Source organism: Microplitis mediator, chromosome 7 (assembly GCF_029852145.1).
Source record: "Microplitis mediator isolate UGA2020A chromosome 7, iyMicMedi2.1, whole genome shotgun sequence".
In the NCBI taxonomy this organism is placed as follows: Eukaryota; Metazoa; Arthropoda; class Insecta; order Hymenoptera; family Braconidae; genus Microplitis; species Microplitis mediator.
In genome coordinates this window covers 16,068,059-16,083,670 of record NC_079975.1, presented here as the reverse complement: position 1 = coordinate 16,083,670, position 15,612 = coordinate 16,068,059, and the positions used below count along the sequence as shown (strand labels likewise).

Here is a 15,612-nt window from a genome sequence, read left to right as displayed (position 1 = left end):
CCATGATGAATACTTTTGATTATATTGTACTGATTGTAATCTATTAGCGAGGTAAGACTTTAAGAATTTAATTAAATCTCGCTTGATAAGTTTAGGAGACGAAACTTTTTTAAAAGTAATTCAGGATTAACTGAATCAAAAGCTTTTGAAAAACCAAAATCCGCTACTGTAATATTGCTATTATCAAATCCTAATCTAATATCATCAGCAAATCTTAGTCGATCGTAGTGGTAGAAATAAATAGTGCCGTGAAGTGAACGAATGCACAAAAGGATTCTGGTGTAGGTGTGGTGAAAGTTAATAATTAAAAATTACATAAAATTAGTAATAAATAATTGAGATGTTTTATTTACACTTTATACAAATTAAACTGTGAGAATTAATACTTAGAGAGCACATGCAACTAAAGTATAAGCGAATGCAACGAGAGTAAAATCGCGTATAACAATTAACATGTGGTCTTAGTGCTGGTTAAGCTCGCGACAGATTAATTAACGTTAATTTATTAGCGAACGATTCAATAGACTCTATAAATAGTCGCCTTAGTATACGAACTAATTATTGACAATATCTTTATAATTTATTGGCGGAATCAAACTTAATTGCAAGCAACGAATCTATCAAAAAAATCTAAGCGTTAGAAAGCACGAGGCGAAGCGGTTGAACACAAGATACCGAAAGCATGTAAAGGCGGCGTCGTCTTCCTTCGTTGCTGCTCGGTGGTGACGTATGCAGCATAGCTGCACTAGCGAATTTTCTTGATGGCTTAAAAGCGTGCAAAGAAGTAGTTGGTAGCTGCCAATTTATCTAATTGGATAACTTGTAGTGGGGCTTTCATGCCGGCTTGACACGACCATGAGTAAGAAATTGTATGTGCTGGGCCAAAATAGCGAGTGAACCAGCACTATTCTGACCTTGACGTCAGTTGCGAATTCGGCAACTCCCAGACGTAGCAAAAGTACACGAAGCTTGTCAAATAATTAAGCTCGTGACTGAGCAGCTATCATTTCGCAACTTCTACGCGTTAAAATTTAGGACCTAAACCAATTTCATCAAAGGCAAGGGTAGTTCGAAAGATATGCCATAAGTTTTTAATAATTTATTCTCTGTTACTCACAATGTTATGGAATGATAGACTTAATATGGAATTATAATTAGATCAATATAAGTTATATTTTGTATTGTAAAGCTGTTTATTGGAATAAAGTATATTCAACAAACAACGCTAGTTCATTCGATATAGAACAAATTCAGTAATCAGCGATTTAACATATGATTTTTTAATTCAATTTCTCGAATAGCTATAAAAAAGATCCATTTGGTATTTATCATATCTTGGATTTTTTATAATAATACGTCTCCAATAAAGGTTTTCAGCAATAAGTGTTATAAAACTTAAAAAATATCCAATGCCAAGTGCTACGAAAATACCATAAAGTTTTCGGAGATCTATGAGAGCTTTTGGTCCTTGAGATTCAGATTTGATTTCAACTATTTTCGACCACTCCGTTACATCAGTCAGCCATTTTTTTACTAGTCCAGATTCCACTATTTTATTAATTACACGATCAACTTGTGGCTTTAGTGGAGAATTTTTATCCATTCCGATAGATATCGGCATATTAATTATACACTCTTCCATAATATGCAAATCTCTATCAACATTTAGGTTTTTACTGTTTTTCGAAGCCTGATTTTTTTCATCAAATTCTAAAAGTTGTCTCTTTGCCCTTACTTCTTTTAAAGTATGAATATTTTCGTAGTAGGCAAATGTTCCTTTTGCAACTCGAGCAATTGCTTCATCTTCATTATTTGTTAACTCAAAACTCTCGCCAATTTTATTTAGCATAATATCTGAGAAAGAACTGAATAGTTCTTTATTATCTTCACCCCATCCTCCAACAGACAGTGAACTTTTTACTAGGTCTGCTATCGTGTTTATAGTAACCCTATTAAAATAATGGACACTTAGTAGAAAACCTTTATTCTCGCACAGATATACATGAGGGTGTCCGTTACTTATAAAAATTATTTTTTTCATTGTCACGATTTCTAAATCATACGTTTATACCTTAAAAATAAGGTCTGGACTCAAAAACATTTTTTTAGGTTGTTGAAACCATGCCAAAATAACTTTACTTTTCCCATAATCAAGCTCGGGATTTTTTCGTTTTCTAGAAATTATTTTTTTATCTTAGTCATTTCATTCGCCGTTTTAAAAATTATTCTGAATTTTCTTATTGAAAGAATGTTTCCAGACAAACAAATTTTAATATTGGTGAAAATATTTTTTTTAAAGTAAAAGTCAACGTTTAGAGTAAAAAAAAATAGCAATCCACTTCATATCACTATAGGACAATTAACAAAAAAATATCAGCAGCAGTCTTGCATGGATTTTAAAATCACCTGTGGTATTTGAATTCTGAAACAGCTGCTCTTTTATTTTTTGATTCAAATGTATCGGTTAGACGACTCAATATCCACGCCAAAATTATCCACGGCTGTAATATCTATGAGATATAATATCCACGTCATAATATTCGGAGCAAAAATATTCAGCGACTAAACATTCACGAGACAAAATAGTTCTTGATAACATACTTAAATGGTGACTTTTATCGATCTATAAAATTTATTTAACAAAATAAATATTGATTATCTATTTACAACACTTTATTGAAGAATTTGGAATAAATTTAAATTTTATACTTATTTTATTTACGCAGTATTTTATTTTCATGAACTCAGTTATCGATTCCTGATTAGAAAATACGATTAATGACGATTAAAACTGCATTAATCGTTTTAAATCGTCATGAATCGTCAATTGATCATTAAAAACGATTAAATTTTTGATTGTTTTAAATCGTCACGAATCGTCAATTGATGATTAAAGATTATAAACGATTAAAATTATAATCATTCTAAATCGTCAGGAATCGTCTTAAATCGTAAAACAATATTGCAATTTCTAGTTCCGCATGAAGATTAAGAACGATGTATGACGGCTTGAAATTTTAATTGTCATTAATCGTTTTTAATCGTAAAAAAATAAATCGTCTTTTGACGATTAGAGACGATTAAATGTGAAGAACCATGACGATTATGACGATTAAAGACGATTAACAATGATTAAATTTTTCATCGCCACGGATCGTATTTTTAACTTCCCGCTAAGAAAATCGACGATTATCGAAAAATTCGGGAAGTTATTGTTTTCACCCCGATTTGTGAAAATCGGAATTTTATCAGATGTCGACATTTTAAGGTCCTATAAAAGCTATTCTGACTATTTTTAGAATGATGTCCGAGTGTCTGTATGTATGTATGTATGTGTGTGACCTGTCTATAACTTTTTAATTATGAACCGATTTGGATGGTTAAGGCGCCAATCGAAAGAGCTTCCCTGGTTAAAAAAGTGAATTAAAAAGGATTAAAAAAGCACACACATTTAATACTACTTAATACTCTTCAATACTCTTAATTCTCCGGAGAATTCAGATCGAACATAAAATGAATCCTCTTTAATTCTCCTTCATCTAGCAAAAAAATTATTATCGTTTTAGGATTAAAAAGAATAAAAAAGTATTAAATATTTTTAATTCTAACTTATCCTTTTTAATTCTAAAATAATATTGCAATTACTGATCGCGCGGAGGATTTAAGAGAATAAAAGAGGATTTGAAAAAGTTTAATTCTAACTAATTCTTTTTAATTCTAAAATAGTATTCAATTTCTGTTTCCGTGGAGGATTCAAGAGAATAAAAGAGGATTCAAAAAAGTTTAATTCTAACTAATTCTTTTTAATTCTAAAATAATATTTAATTTCTGTTCCCGTGGAGGATTCAGGAGAATAAAAGAGGATTGGAAAAAGTTTAATTCTAACTAATTCTTTTTAATTCTAAAATAATATTAAATTTCTGTTTCCGTGGAGGATTCAAGAGAATAAAAGAGGATTGGAAAAAATTTAATTCTGACTAATTCTTTTTAATTCTAAAACAATACTCAATTTCTGTTCTCGCGGAGGATTCAATATAGCTCACAGAAAGTAGTCAATTTTACAAAATCAAATAGAAACACCTTTGATTTTGCTCCAATCGTTTTTTGTCGACACCCAATAGGATATTAAGAAATTCTAGAAAGAATCAGAAGACGCTCGCCATTTGTTTATAAATAATAAGCATTTGAAAAAAATGTAAGTTGAACAATTTTTTGCTCAGAACCTATTGGTTTTAGGTTTTTGATCTTTTAACTTCCCGGACTTCGGATAAATTAGTAAAAATCAAGAATATTGTTGTTTATAAATTGGCTATTTTCAAAAAAATTATTTCTATAGTCACACCGAGTTATAGCGAGCTGAACGCAATTACAATTTGTCCGGCGCGCTCTCGGGAGTAGAGTAAGACTAGTAGTGGGGGTCACAGACAGTTGTGCTCAACTGAACTGTTCTCCGCGGGAGCTCAGTTGCTGTCTTTCTATCCGCTCTACTTGTTGGATTTTTTTTTTTTTTTTATTTATTTATTACTAATGATTAAATTTTTCATAAATAAAAAAAATAAAAAAAATTTTTATGTATTGAAATTTTCGAATTAAAGCAATAATACATTTTTAATTTCATTGGTTATAAATTATTACTTTTAAATACTATAATGTAAAATATTTTTTATTTATAATTAATATAAGTATTATTTAAGAAATGATAATTAAGGAGCTACAAAAATTTTTTTTTATTTTATGAATAAATCATTACCTTTCTGAAATTGAAATGCGACAATTGAAATTAATTATAATTTATAATTAACAACGTAATTTTTTAGATAAAATTTCAATAAATAGCAAACAAACTTTTGCTTAATTTTATTTTTTTTATTTAATTGGTCAAAACTGGTATTTATTTATATATTGTTATTTATTGTCAATCAAAGTGTAACAATTAAAATTAAAATTCATTTAATTATTTTCTGAAAAGTTGAAAACAATTTTTGATTTTAAATTCTGCGACATTTTTTTCTGTTTAAAAATTAAATCCAGGAAAAATACTATATTTTAATAAATTTAACAAAGATGATACTTTTTTCGGTTTTTTTTTCAATTAATAAGAAAGATGAGTTCAGTAATAATTCATAACCAATGAAATTAAAAATGTATTATTGCTTTAATTTGAAAATTTCAATACATAAAAATTCTTTTCATTTTTTATATTTATGAAAAATTTAATTATAAGTAATAAATAAATAAAAAAAAAAAAAAAATCCAACAAGTAGAGCGGATAGAAAGACAGCAACTGAGCTCCCGCGGAGAACAGTTCAGTTGAGCACAACTGTCTGTGACCCCCACTACTAGTCTTACTCTACTCCCGAGAGCGCGCCGGGCCAAAATTGTAATTGCGTTCAGCTCGCTATAACTCGGTGTGACTATAGAAATAATTTTTTTGAAAATAGCCAATTTATAAACAACAATATTCTTGATTTTTACTAATTTATCCGAAGTCCGGGAAGTTAAAAGATCAAAAACCTAAAACCAATAGGTTCTGAGAATAAAATTGTTCAACTTACATTTTTTTCAAATGGTTATTATTTATAAACAAATGGCGAGCGTCTTCTGATTCTTTCTAGAATTTCTTGATATCCTATTGGGTATCGAAAAAAAACGATTAGAGCAAAATCAAAGGTGTTTCTATTTGATTTTGTAAATCCATGTAAAACTGACTACTTTCTGTGGGCTAATAGGATGAAAAAGGATTGGAAAAAATTTAATTCTAACTAATTCTTTTTAATTCTAAAATAACTTTGAATTTCTGTTCTCGTGGACCATTTAAGAGAATAAAAGAGAAATCAAAAATTTTTTAATTCTAACTAATTCTTCTTAATTCTAAAATAATATTCAATTTCTGTTCTCGCGTAGGATTCAGGAGAATAAAAGAGGATTCGGAAAAATTTAATTCTAACTAATTCTTTTTAATTCTAAAATGATATTTAATTTCTGTTCTTCCCGAGAATCCGAGAGAATAGAACAGGATTCGAAAAAGTTTAATTCCATTTTATTTTTTTTAATTTCAAAGTCATGTTGCAATTCCTGTTTTCGCTGAGAATTTGAGAGAATTGTAACCGTAACAAAAAAAATATTTTTCTTTTAAACTTTGAAAATACAAAATAATAATGATTAGTTATTATTTATATATTAAAATTTTATTCTGGGAAAGAAAAGAAATAATAATTTTATACGTGAAATTTTTTTTTTTTTATGGAGCAATTTTTGGAAAAAAAAAGTAATTAAAAGAGAAAAAGGCAACGGGAAAAAAATGTAAGAGTGATCGTGAGACGCTCGCCGACCGACAATCTGGCGGGAGAGAGTAAGTGAGCGAAAGTTAGTTCCGCGCTCACCGCTAGAGCGTGCGGGCTTCTTGGATATGAACACTTATAGTAGAAGTGTTAAAAGCAAATGCAACGGACGTTATCGTCAGTCATCACTCCACTGCTACCAAGTGAACTTTGCGTAGCAGAGTGGGAAGTATCTACTGGTAGTGGCGCAGTATACCCTGCACCTCGTCCTATATATATATATATATATATATATCTGGTATAGATAATATATTATCCATCCGTCCCAGTTCGGGCTCTCTATATTTTTTTTGGGAATAGTTCTTTATTCTTTATTCGATTTCTCTGAAGAGAATTAAAAAGTATTAAAAATTTCAAAATTTGAATTCTCTTTAATTCTATTTAATTCTCTGAGGAGAATTTAAAAGTATTAAAAATTCCTAAATATAAATTCTTCTTAATTCTATTTAATTCCTATTCATACTCGAATAACGTCAATAAAAATCAGGATCCGCGTGACGCCAACTCACCAGCCGAATTTCTAGTCAAACCGAAATTAAATTCTAGTCATTACGTGATTACAAATTTAATTAATTAATATGTGTAAAGTCAGTGAGTTAATTGGAAATTCAGGGAGTGATAAATTGTAATCAGAATGAGTTAATGTGGAAATTTTATATTGGAAATTTAGTTGAATTAGAGTCATAAAATTTTGGGTGAAAAGATTGTGATGATATTAAAAGTTCAAAATGAAAGTAGAGTCTTAAATAGAGTCAAATTAATGTTAATTAAAAGAAACTGTGTCTGTGATGTAAGTCCGGTGGACAAAAATATAAGTTAGGTTTAAGATATGTCCGGTGGACACTAGAAAATAAGAAAAGCGGGGTAATGTCCTGTGTACGGTTTTTTAAAAGTAGAATTTAAGGAAAATAAGGTTTAACGTCCGGTGGACGGTTTTTTAATGAGAGTGTGTGGGAGTGTGGAAAACGTCCGGGAGACGAAATAAAATTAGTTTGTCATAAGGAAAACGTCTAGGAGACGAAATTAGCTTGTCATAAGTTTAGTTGTCATAAGATTAATAATTGTTAATGAAAAGGGTAAATAAATAATAAGCAAGGTGCTTAATTAATAAGAAATTGGAATTAAAGTTTTAAATAAATTTATTTCAGCATGTTCACTATTCCTCTCCTCTCCCATAAAATATAAAATTTACAAACGACCCTGAGTTTCTAAATAAAATTTAAATTAACATCCGGTTCTGGAAGGCCGAGTCCATCTTTCAGTGGCGCCCTAATATTCGTCTATAATACTTAGGTGTGACCAGACTTGGCAAGCTTAACCCTCTGTCATAGTTATTTATTGATTTCTCAGAAACGACTTAAACAATCGACTTCAAAATCTAATCAGCTCTAGAACTTAATAAAACGCGTTGATTGCCGCCTTAGCCATCTTAATCGGATAATTCGTTCGAGAGTTATCGCGGGAGAAAGAAATGGTAAAAAACGGGGTTTCGCCAATATCTTTGAAACAACTGAACTAAGCAATTCCAAAAAATTCACAGCTTTTTTTTTATTTTATTGACGATTTTAGATACAACAATTTTGGAAGGTGCTGGAGGATGGTTATGTTCACTAGATTGAATCAATAAACCTAAAAATTAATATACTAATAAAAAACAAATATTCATGAAATATTTAACCAAGACAAAACTTGAACATAATATTTCACTCAACAGATTTTTTTTGATGTTGTGTAAGCCTTACCTGGACATTTTTGGTGTTTATAATCAACGCAACGCCACGTAACTTCAGATTTACCTTCATGTTTTGTAGTATACGTGAAACCTTCATTTATTAAGGCTTACCTTTTTGACTATCTATAATTACTAACGGCATTTTTAAAATTAATTTTATTATAATTAACGATCAACTTATTATTACTACACCTTGAACGCCATATCGATAAAGTCCTTAATAAAGGCGTCAATATACCCAAACAGATATAATACTTAATAATACGTTAGACAGATAGCATTAGTGGAGTAAGTCATAATAAATTTCAAAACATATTCAAACATGACGGAATTCATAGATAAGACGAATAAATAATATGAAACATGAAATAAATTTTCTCATTTTTAATTTTTTAAGTAATAATTGTCATTTTGGATTTCTAACATTAAGGTTAATATGACTCATGACTATTGTGGTTGTAGAAATTATGTCACATGGATGTTATAGTTGTAGGTATCACGTCTCATGGATGTTCTAGTTATGGATAATTTTGGCGTGGATATTTAGTCTTGCCACCGCCATTTTAGGGCAACTTTTTTTTTGCACGCACCAACAGCTTCTATGTATTTATATATATATTTATATCTATCTATATTTATATCTATGTATATATATATATACACATATGCTATGTTATTGTTCAGATCCTGGTATATCATAGGTTAAAATTTCAGAGGATTTTAGGATCAGTTGTGGTTAATTAATAACTACTATTACTTAACGCAACGTTTCGCAATTTATTATTGCTTCATCAGGCGATCGTAATAGATGTTATTAATTCCGTCCATTACTTTAGATTGCTTTGCCGTGTAGATTATATATTTATATTTATTGTATATCATAGTTTACTTTAAAACAACTTGATCGACTTGATTTATTTTTAAAAGACATCTAATAGTATATATTAATGTACAATTGTTCTTCATGTGTCTACCTGTGGTTATATATATGCGAAACGTTGCGTTAAGGAATAGTAGTTATTAATTAACCACAACTGATCCTAAAATCCTCTGAAATTTAAACTTATATATAAGGGTGGCGCAAAAAAACCAACTATTTTTTTTTTTTCGATCTCGCATGAAAATTTGTTAGTTTACGATGTTTTAAGAAGCCTCTCCACAAATCAGCTGGATAAAAAATTTTTAAGAGGTCGCTCACGAATTTTGAAAATATCAAAAATGATCGAAATTTGGATTTTTATTAAAAATTTTTTTTTTTTCTCGTGGCAGCAATAGTTTATATTTGTGAAATTATGACTATGCTGAAAATTTCAGCCCAAAATTTAAATATTTAAACGGCGCTCAAGAATTTCGAATATTAACTGATAATATGTAACTAATAGTTTGAATTAGTTTTTATAACTCAATTATTGTCATTTCACTTAAATATAACTCGGGCATAACCAAAAATATACAGGACAGTCTTCAACAATAAAATTTGGTAAGTTTTGAATAAGCGATAAAACCTACAAATTGAATTAAAAAATAAAAAAGTATGTAATTAACTTATTATTTTCCTTTCTCGGGTTATAATTTCATTCATTGTCATGCAAATTGATGGTGAAAAAATCGAGAAGCTTTATTATTAATATTTAAAGGTCGCTCAAAAAAGTCCAAAAGGCAGCACTCAGAAACATTCAAAATTCTTGAGCGAGGTTTAAATATTTAAATTTTGGGCTGAAATTCTCAGCGTAGTCATGATTTCACAAATATAAAGTATTGCTGCCACGAGAAAAAAAAAAAATTTTAAATAAAAATCCGAATTTCGATCATTTTTGATATTTTCAAAATTCGTGAGCGACCTCTTCAAAATTTTTTATCGAGCTGATTTGTGGAGAGGCTTCTTAAAACACCGTAAATCAACAAATTTTCATGCGAGATGGAAAAAAAAAAATAGTCGGTTTTTTTGTGCCACCCTATTATATATAGGGCATTCCACGCCAAATCGGACGGTTTCAAAAATTGATTTCTCCGACTTTCTTAATTCTTTGGTATTTTTTAGTACCCCTCAAAAGAGGCTTCCTGGTAAATTTTGAGATTTTTTCGATCAATGGTTCAAAAAATATCGAATTTAAAAAAAAACCACTCTTTTTATGGTTTTTTGATCATAACTTTTGTAATAATGGTCGAAGATCATTGTTTTTTTTTTTCAAAATTTTCGTGTTTAGACGGCCTTTACAGCAAAAAATACAAAACAAATATACGGGATGTTTTTAATCAAGATTTTTGAATTTTAAGTTTTCAACTGTGTTTTTAAAAAAAGATGTAGGGGAGATCGGGGTGCTTTGGCCCCCTGGGGTACGAAGGCCCCCCTCAAAAATTACGTAAAACAATTTTCTTTGATTTCGGTCAAGTTATGACCCCTACAACGTTTTTATCACATTTTAAGTCAATATGTGATCTTTGGAGTAAAATAGACCACTCGATAAAAAAAATTATAACAAAACAATTATTTTTTTTTTCATTTTCCGTCAAGTTATGACCTTTATAATGTTTTTATTATACTTTAGGCCAATATGTGATATGTGGGGTAAAATGAACCAATCGAAAAAAAAAATTGTAACGAAAAAATTATTTTTTTTTGTTTTCCGTCAAGTTAATGTTTTCGTTACAATTTATTTTTTTTAAGTGATCCATTTTGCCCTACATATCACATAATGACCTAAAACATAATAAAAACATTAGAAAGGTCATAACTTGACGGAAAATAAAAAAAAAATCATTTTTTCATTTCAATTCTTTTTTTCGAGTGGTCCATTTTACCCCATAAATAACATATTCACCTAAAATATGATAAAAACATTGTAGTGATCATAACTTGACGGGAATTAAGAAAAAATTTTTTTTTTCGATTTTTTACAAAATGTTAACTGATTCTTCCGAAATAGACGAAATATAAACGAATCTGATGGTCAAAAGCCACGACAAGAAAAAACCGACTTGAGGGGGTATTTTTACCCCGGTCTCCCCTATCCTTCGATTTTCTTGAAAATTTTCTATCCCGAATTTCTATCCATTCTGCAACTTTTAAACCCGTTCCGATAGTGGGCCTTCCATTATTACTATTTTTTTTCGATTTTTGTAAATTGAAAAAGATTTTTTTTCGCTATAAATTATTATCAGTACCGATTTTTGATACTGTACAGTTGTTTTTCTTGCATATTATAAATTGATTTCGATATTTTCTTGTTCTGAGTAGAGATTTAAAAGCCGTAAGTAAAAGTTAATACTATTTTTTAGCAGTTATAATAAATGTTTTTATTTATTAAGAAGCAACTATTTCGAAGCAAAAGAAACATTAGATTTGCTATACAATACAGCTAAGACCATTACAGGAGCGACGAAACTGTTTTACAAACGTTTTTAATTATTTCCGTTCTTTCGAAAATTTTACGTTAACGATTGTTTTATGAACTCCTTAGTATTCCTTAGTTAATGTAGCTCCGTCGCTTTTTCGAATAATTATATGGAATTTTTGAGCTCCTGTAATGGTCTTAGCTGTATTGTATAGCAAATCTAATGTCTTTTTTGCTTCGAAATAGTTGCTTTTTAATAAATTAAAACATTTATTACAACTGCTAATAAATAGCATTAAATTTCACTTACTGTTTTTAAATCCCTACTCAGGACAAAAAAGTATCGGAATCACTTTATAATATGCAAGAAAAACAAGTGTACAGTGCCAAAAATCGGTACTGATAATAATTTATAGCAAAAAAAAATTTTTTCAATTTTCAAAAATCGAAAAAAAATAGTAATTATGGAGGGCCCACTATTGGACTGGGCTTAAAAGTTGCAGAAAGGATAGAAGTTGGAGATAGAAAATTTTCAAGAAAATCGAAGGATACATCTTTTTTTGAAAACACAGTTGAAAACTAAAAATTCAAAAACCTCGACTAAAAACATTTCGTATATTTGTTTTGTATTTTTTGCTGTAAAAACCATCTAAACACGAAAGTTTTGAAAAAAACATCCATTGAATTTCGACTATTGTTACGAAAGTTATGATCAAAAAACCATAAAAAGAGCGGTTTTTTTGAAAATTCGATATTTTTTGAACCATTGATCAAAAAAATCTCAAAATTTACCAGGAAGCCTTTTATGAGGGGTACTAAAAAATATCAAAAAATTAAGAAAATCGGAAAAATCAATTTCTGAAACCGTCCGATTTGGCGTGGAATGCCCCATATATACATGTTCATTCAGGATCACTATATACTACGTAAGCATTACCTTGCAATCGGATTTGCCAGTGTAGCTGTCAAACTGGCTCGATAGGAAACAGTTATAAGGATCGTATAAAGCCACCACCATCCTATAAACACTCTAATAGCCCAAACTTCAGGAAGCCGTGGTAATGAAACTTGCAGAAGCATACTATAAGTATAGAGTAAACTATTCTGCATTCTGGTAAATAGTGAAAAGCCACTGACCTTTCTATTGTTAATTTTATGAAACACGTTTGTTTTCCGTGCTAATATTACGTTTGATTTGGAACTTGCGTAATTTTTTTTAAACGATAAAATCTGTTTTTGATACAACAAAGTGAAACCTCGTAGGATATAAGCAACAACTAAAAGAACGAAAACTATCGCTACCCAAGTATAGAACCTGAAAAATATCATTTTTGTCATTTCAACCACGAAAGTTAGATTTTCAAGCAACATGCAGAGGGCGCAAACTATACGATTTTTGGCAATCTATAATTTGGTTAACTTTCCTCGAACTTGTATCGAAAAGTAACTTCTCTCTCTCTATCTGTCTCTTCATTCCTACACGTCTTAAAACATTTTTGACTGTTTCTCTCTCAAATTCAACTTCCGCCGTTGATATGACAAAAAATTTTGTTCGATACTTTATGCTCAAAGGTAGAAACGCTGACAGACTTGAAGTGCAGGCACGCGTTTGAGGCTATAGATACATTCTCATCAAGACCTCGTACTAAATCCGGTCTCGCTTCGCTCAACCGGATAACTAACTCGGTCTTGATAAGAAGCGCCCATAGCCTCAAACTCGTGATGTCACTTCAAGCCGTCAGAATCCTACCGTTCCGCATACGTATCGAAAATAAATATTTTATTTTAAAATTAATTATATGACTATAGCTTAGAAAAACATTTTTAATAATTAGAATTCAGATTGAATGAGATTTACAGAAGTAATTTTCCGCACCAAACGCAAGTAAAGAGTATTTTTTTTTATCAGATATAGTAAAAGTGATTCTGTCAACTTAGTAAAAAACGTAATGTAGAGTATGGTGCAAGTATATAGATTATGCAGTTACATACCCTCTAAAGCATAACAAAAATCATTACTTTTTCAACACTATTCAACACCCATGGCGATGCGAAAAAGTGGTTCGGTAAAAGACAGACTTGTGTAAAACGTAAATCATCTATTTTCTCACACTCAAAGAATCGAATAAACGTATGATAATTGTACTCACACAGTTCTTGAGTGGGTGCAATCTTTGGTTTGGTTTGAAAAATCCAAGTGCCTGAAGGCTCGGAAAAGTAGTTTGGCTCTAAGGGACGGGACAAATGGATAATACCTAGTCTACAATTTGATAGCTATGTAAATGGAGGAAGCTCATTTGAAGGAAATAAGGTGAGGCCGCACCTTACTATTTCATCTCAGAGCAGCCTGTTCTCCAGTACAGGCAACTGGTACTAAGGTCGGGCCTATTCAAGCCTACTTGATCTAGAGTCTCTTTCTTTCCTTATGTGGAAGGAGTATCAAGCTCACAGAGGTATGGACTCGTGGTGGTTGTGATTAGACACCGATGTGTAATAGGGTGAGTTCTTTCGACTCACCTTCGGTTAATGTGCACTTCTGGACGTCACTTGATTATATATTCCGATTGAGATTGTCCTCTGGGCGTAAGCATTGAAAGTAACCGTTCTTCAGTTATTTCTATTACATTCATTAATTTACTTATATAATTGAGGGGTATTCAAAAACAATTGTTTTTTTGAGAACAATCGAAATTTTTTTTTAAATTTGGAATTTTTTAGCTTTCATAAAGATACTACGAAGCGCTGAAAACTCTTTTTTGAGGTTTTCAATGCTGTGTTGAAAAATGAGTTGAATCAAAAATGATTTGCCGGATTTCTTAATAGGGATGTACATCTGAACCGTCTTAACCGGTTAAAAAGTTTATCCAAGTTAATTAGCTGGCAATCTCATCAGCTTAGCTGATTTAACCGGTTAACAATTAGCTTGGCTCATTAGCTAAAGGCTTAACCGGTTAACTTAAATTAGCTTAGCTAGTTAGGTGAAAGTTAACGCGGTTAAACGGTTAATATAATTTTTAAAAAATTTGCAATTCAATGTTAAGAGACAAGTAGGAATAATCAAATTTAATGAAATTTAAAGATGAAGAAGCAGTTGTAATATAAATACATAAAATAATTTTAAAATCAAACAATAACAATTAATAAGATTGTTGAGTTAAAAGTATAGCTTTGTTTATAATGCTAACTTACTAAATCACTAAGTCCTTCAGTGATATCTCTATTTTGATTGAGAAATATTAATAGATTCGAATTTTCTGAAAACAAACGGTTTGTTTTAGCAGAAATAATAGTTCCCGCTGTCGAAAAAACTCGTTGGCTAGATTTGTTAGACAATATTTGGCTACCCCAGCATCGAATAAGCCATCAGAGCAAGTTTTTTTGACAGCAAGAGATTTGTTTCTGCTAAAAAAACTGTTTGTTATCAGAAAATGCGAATCTATTAATATTTCTCTATCAAAGTAGAGATATCACCCATGGACTTAGTGATTTACTAACAAGGAAGGTATCCCAAGTGTCCCCCTCCGATTTCGATGTGACTGACAAGGAAGATATACCAAGTGTCGCTGTGCGATTTCGATAAGACTGAGATATGTTATTCTGCATCAAAATCTAAGAGACACATATTTTTTTTTAGCTGGTGGAAAAAAATATTTAGGAGATGAAACCACCCCTCAGACTTTAGGCTCCGAAGGGATGTCTTTCAAGTTTCCCATACTTGCAGTTTGTATAATCGAATGGGACCAAGGGCATAATTTTCAGGGTGGAAAATAGTGAAAAATGCTATTGGTGTTATGATAAAAAATAAATACAACAAAAGTTACAAGGGTAAAAATTCACAAAACTTTATAACAGGGTATATCTCAACCTTGCCAAGTTTGGCCCCTTTATTAATCGATCTTAATAAGGGCGCCACTGGAAGTTAAGACTCGGCCTTCCAGAACCATAGTTGTTATAATAGAAATCAGGGTCGTTGAAAATTATAAGAGTGAGGAGATTGAGGGATTAAATTTATTTAACACACAATTTTATATCAATATAATTTTTACTTTTATTCAGTAATTGACAATTTAGCCCACCGGGCTTTTCTCTTACTTATAACTATTTTTAACAAGTTTGTCCACCGGACTTTTATTCTTAACAACTAATTAAATAAAATTTTTGTCCACCGGACTTTATTAATTACACGAACGAGTCCCCTGAACTT

The 15,612-nt window shown here is 30.5% G+C and overlaps 2 protein-coding genes across 2 annotated transcripts in view; one reads left to right on the top strand and one right to left on the bottom strand.

Annotated features, from left to right (window-relative positions):
* LOC130672204 (peroxisomal acyl-coenzyme A oxidase 3-like) overlaps positions 1–15,612 on the top strand; it is a 169,910-nt gene that overhangs the window by 61,201 nt on the left and 93,097 nt on the right. The window lies entirely within an intron of this gene.
* LOC130671938 (uncharacterized) lies at positions 1,286–1,925 on the bottom strand. Its single transcript, XM_057476085.1, has one exon. The coding sequence runs from the start codon at positions 1,847–1,849 to the stop codon at positions 1,286–1,288; it is 564 nt and encodes a 187-aa protein (XP_057332068.1). The 5' UTR covers positions 1,850–1,925.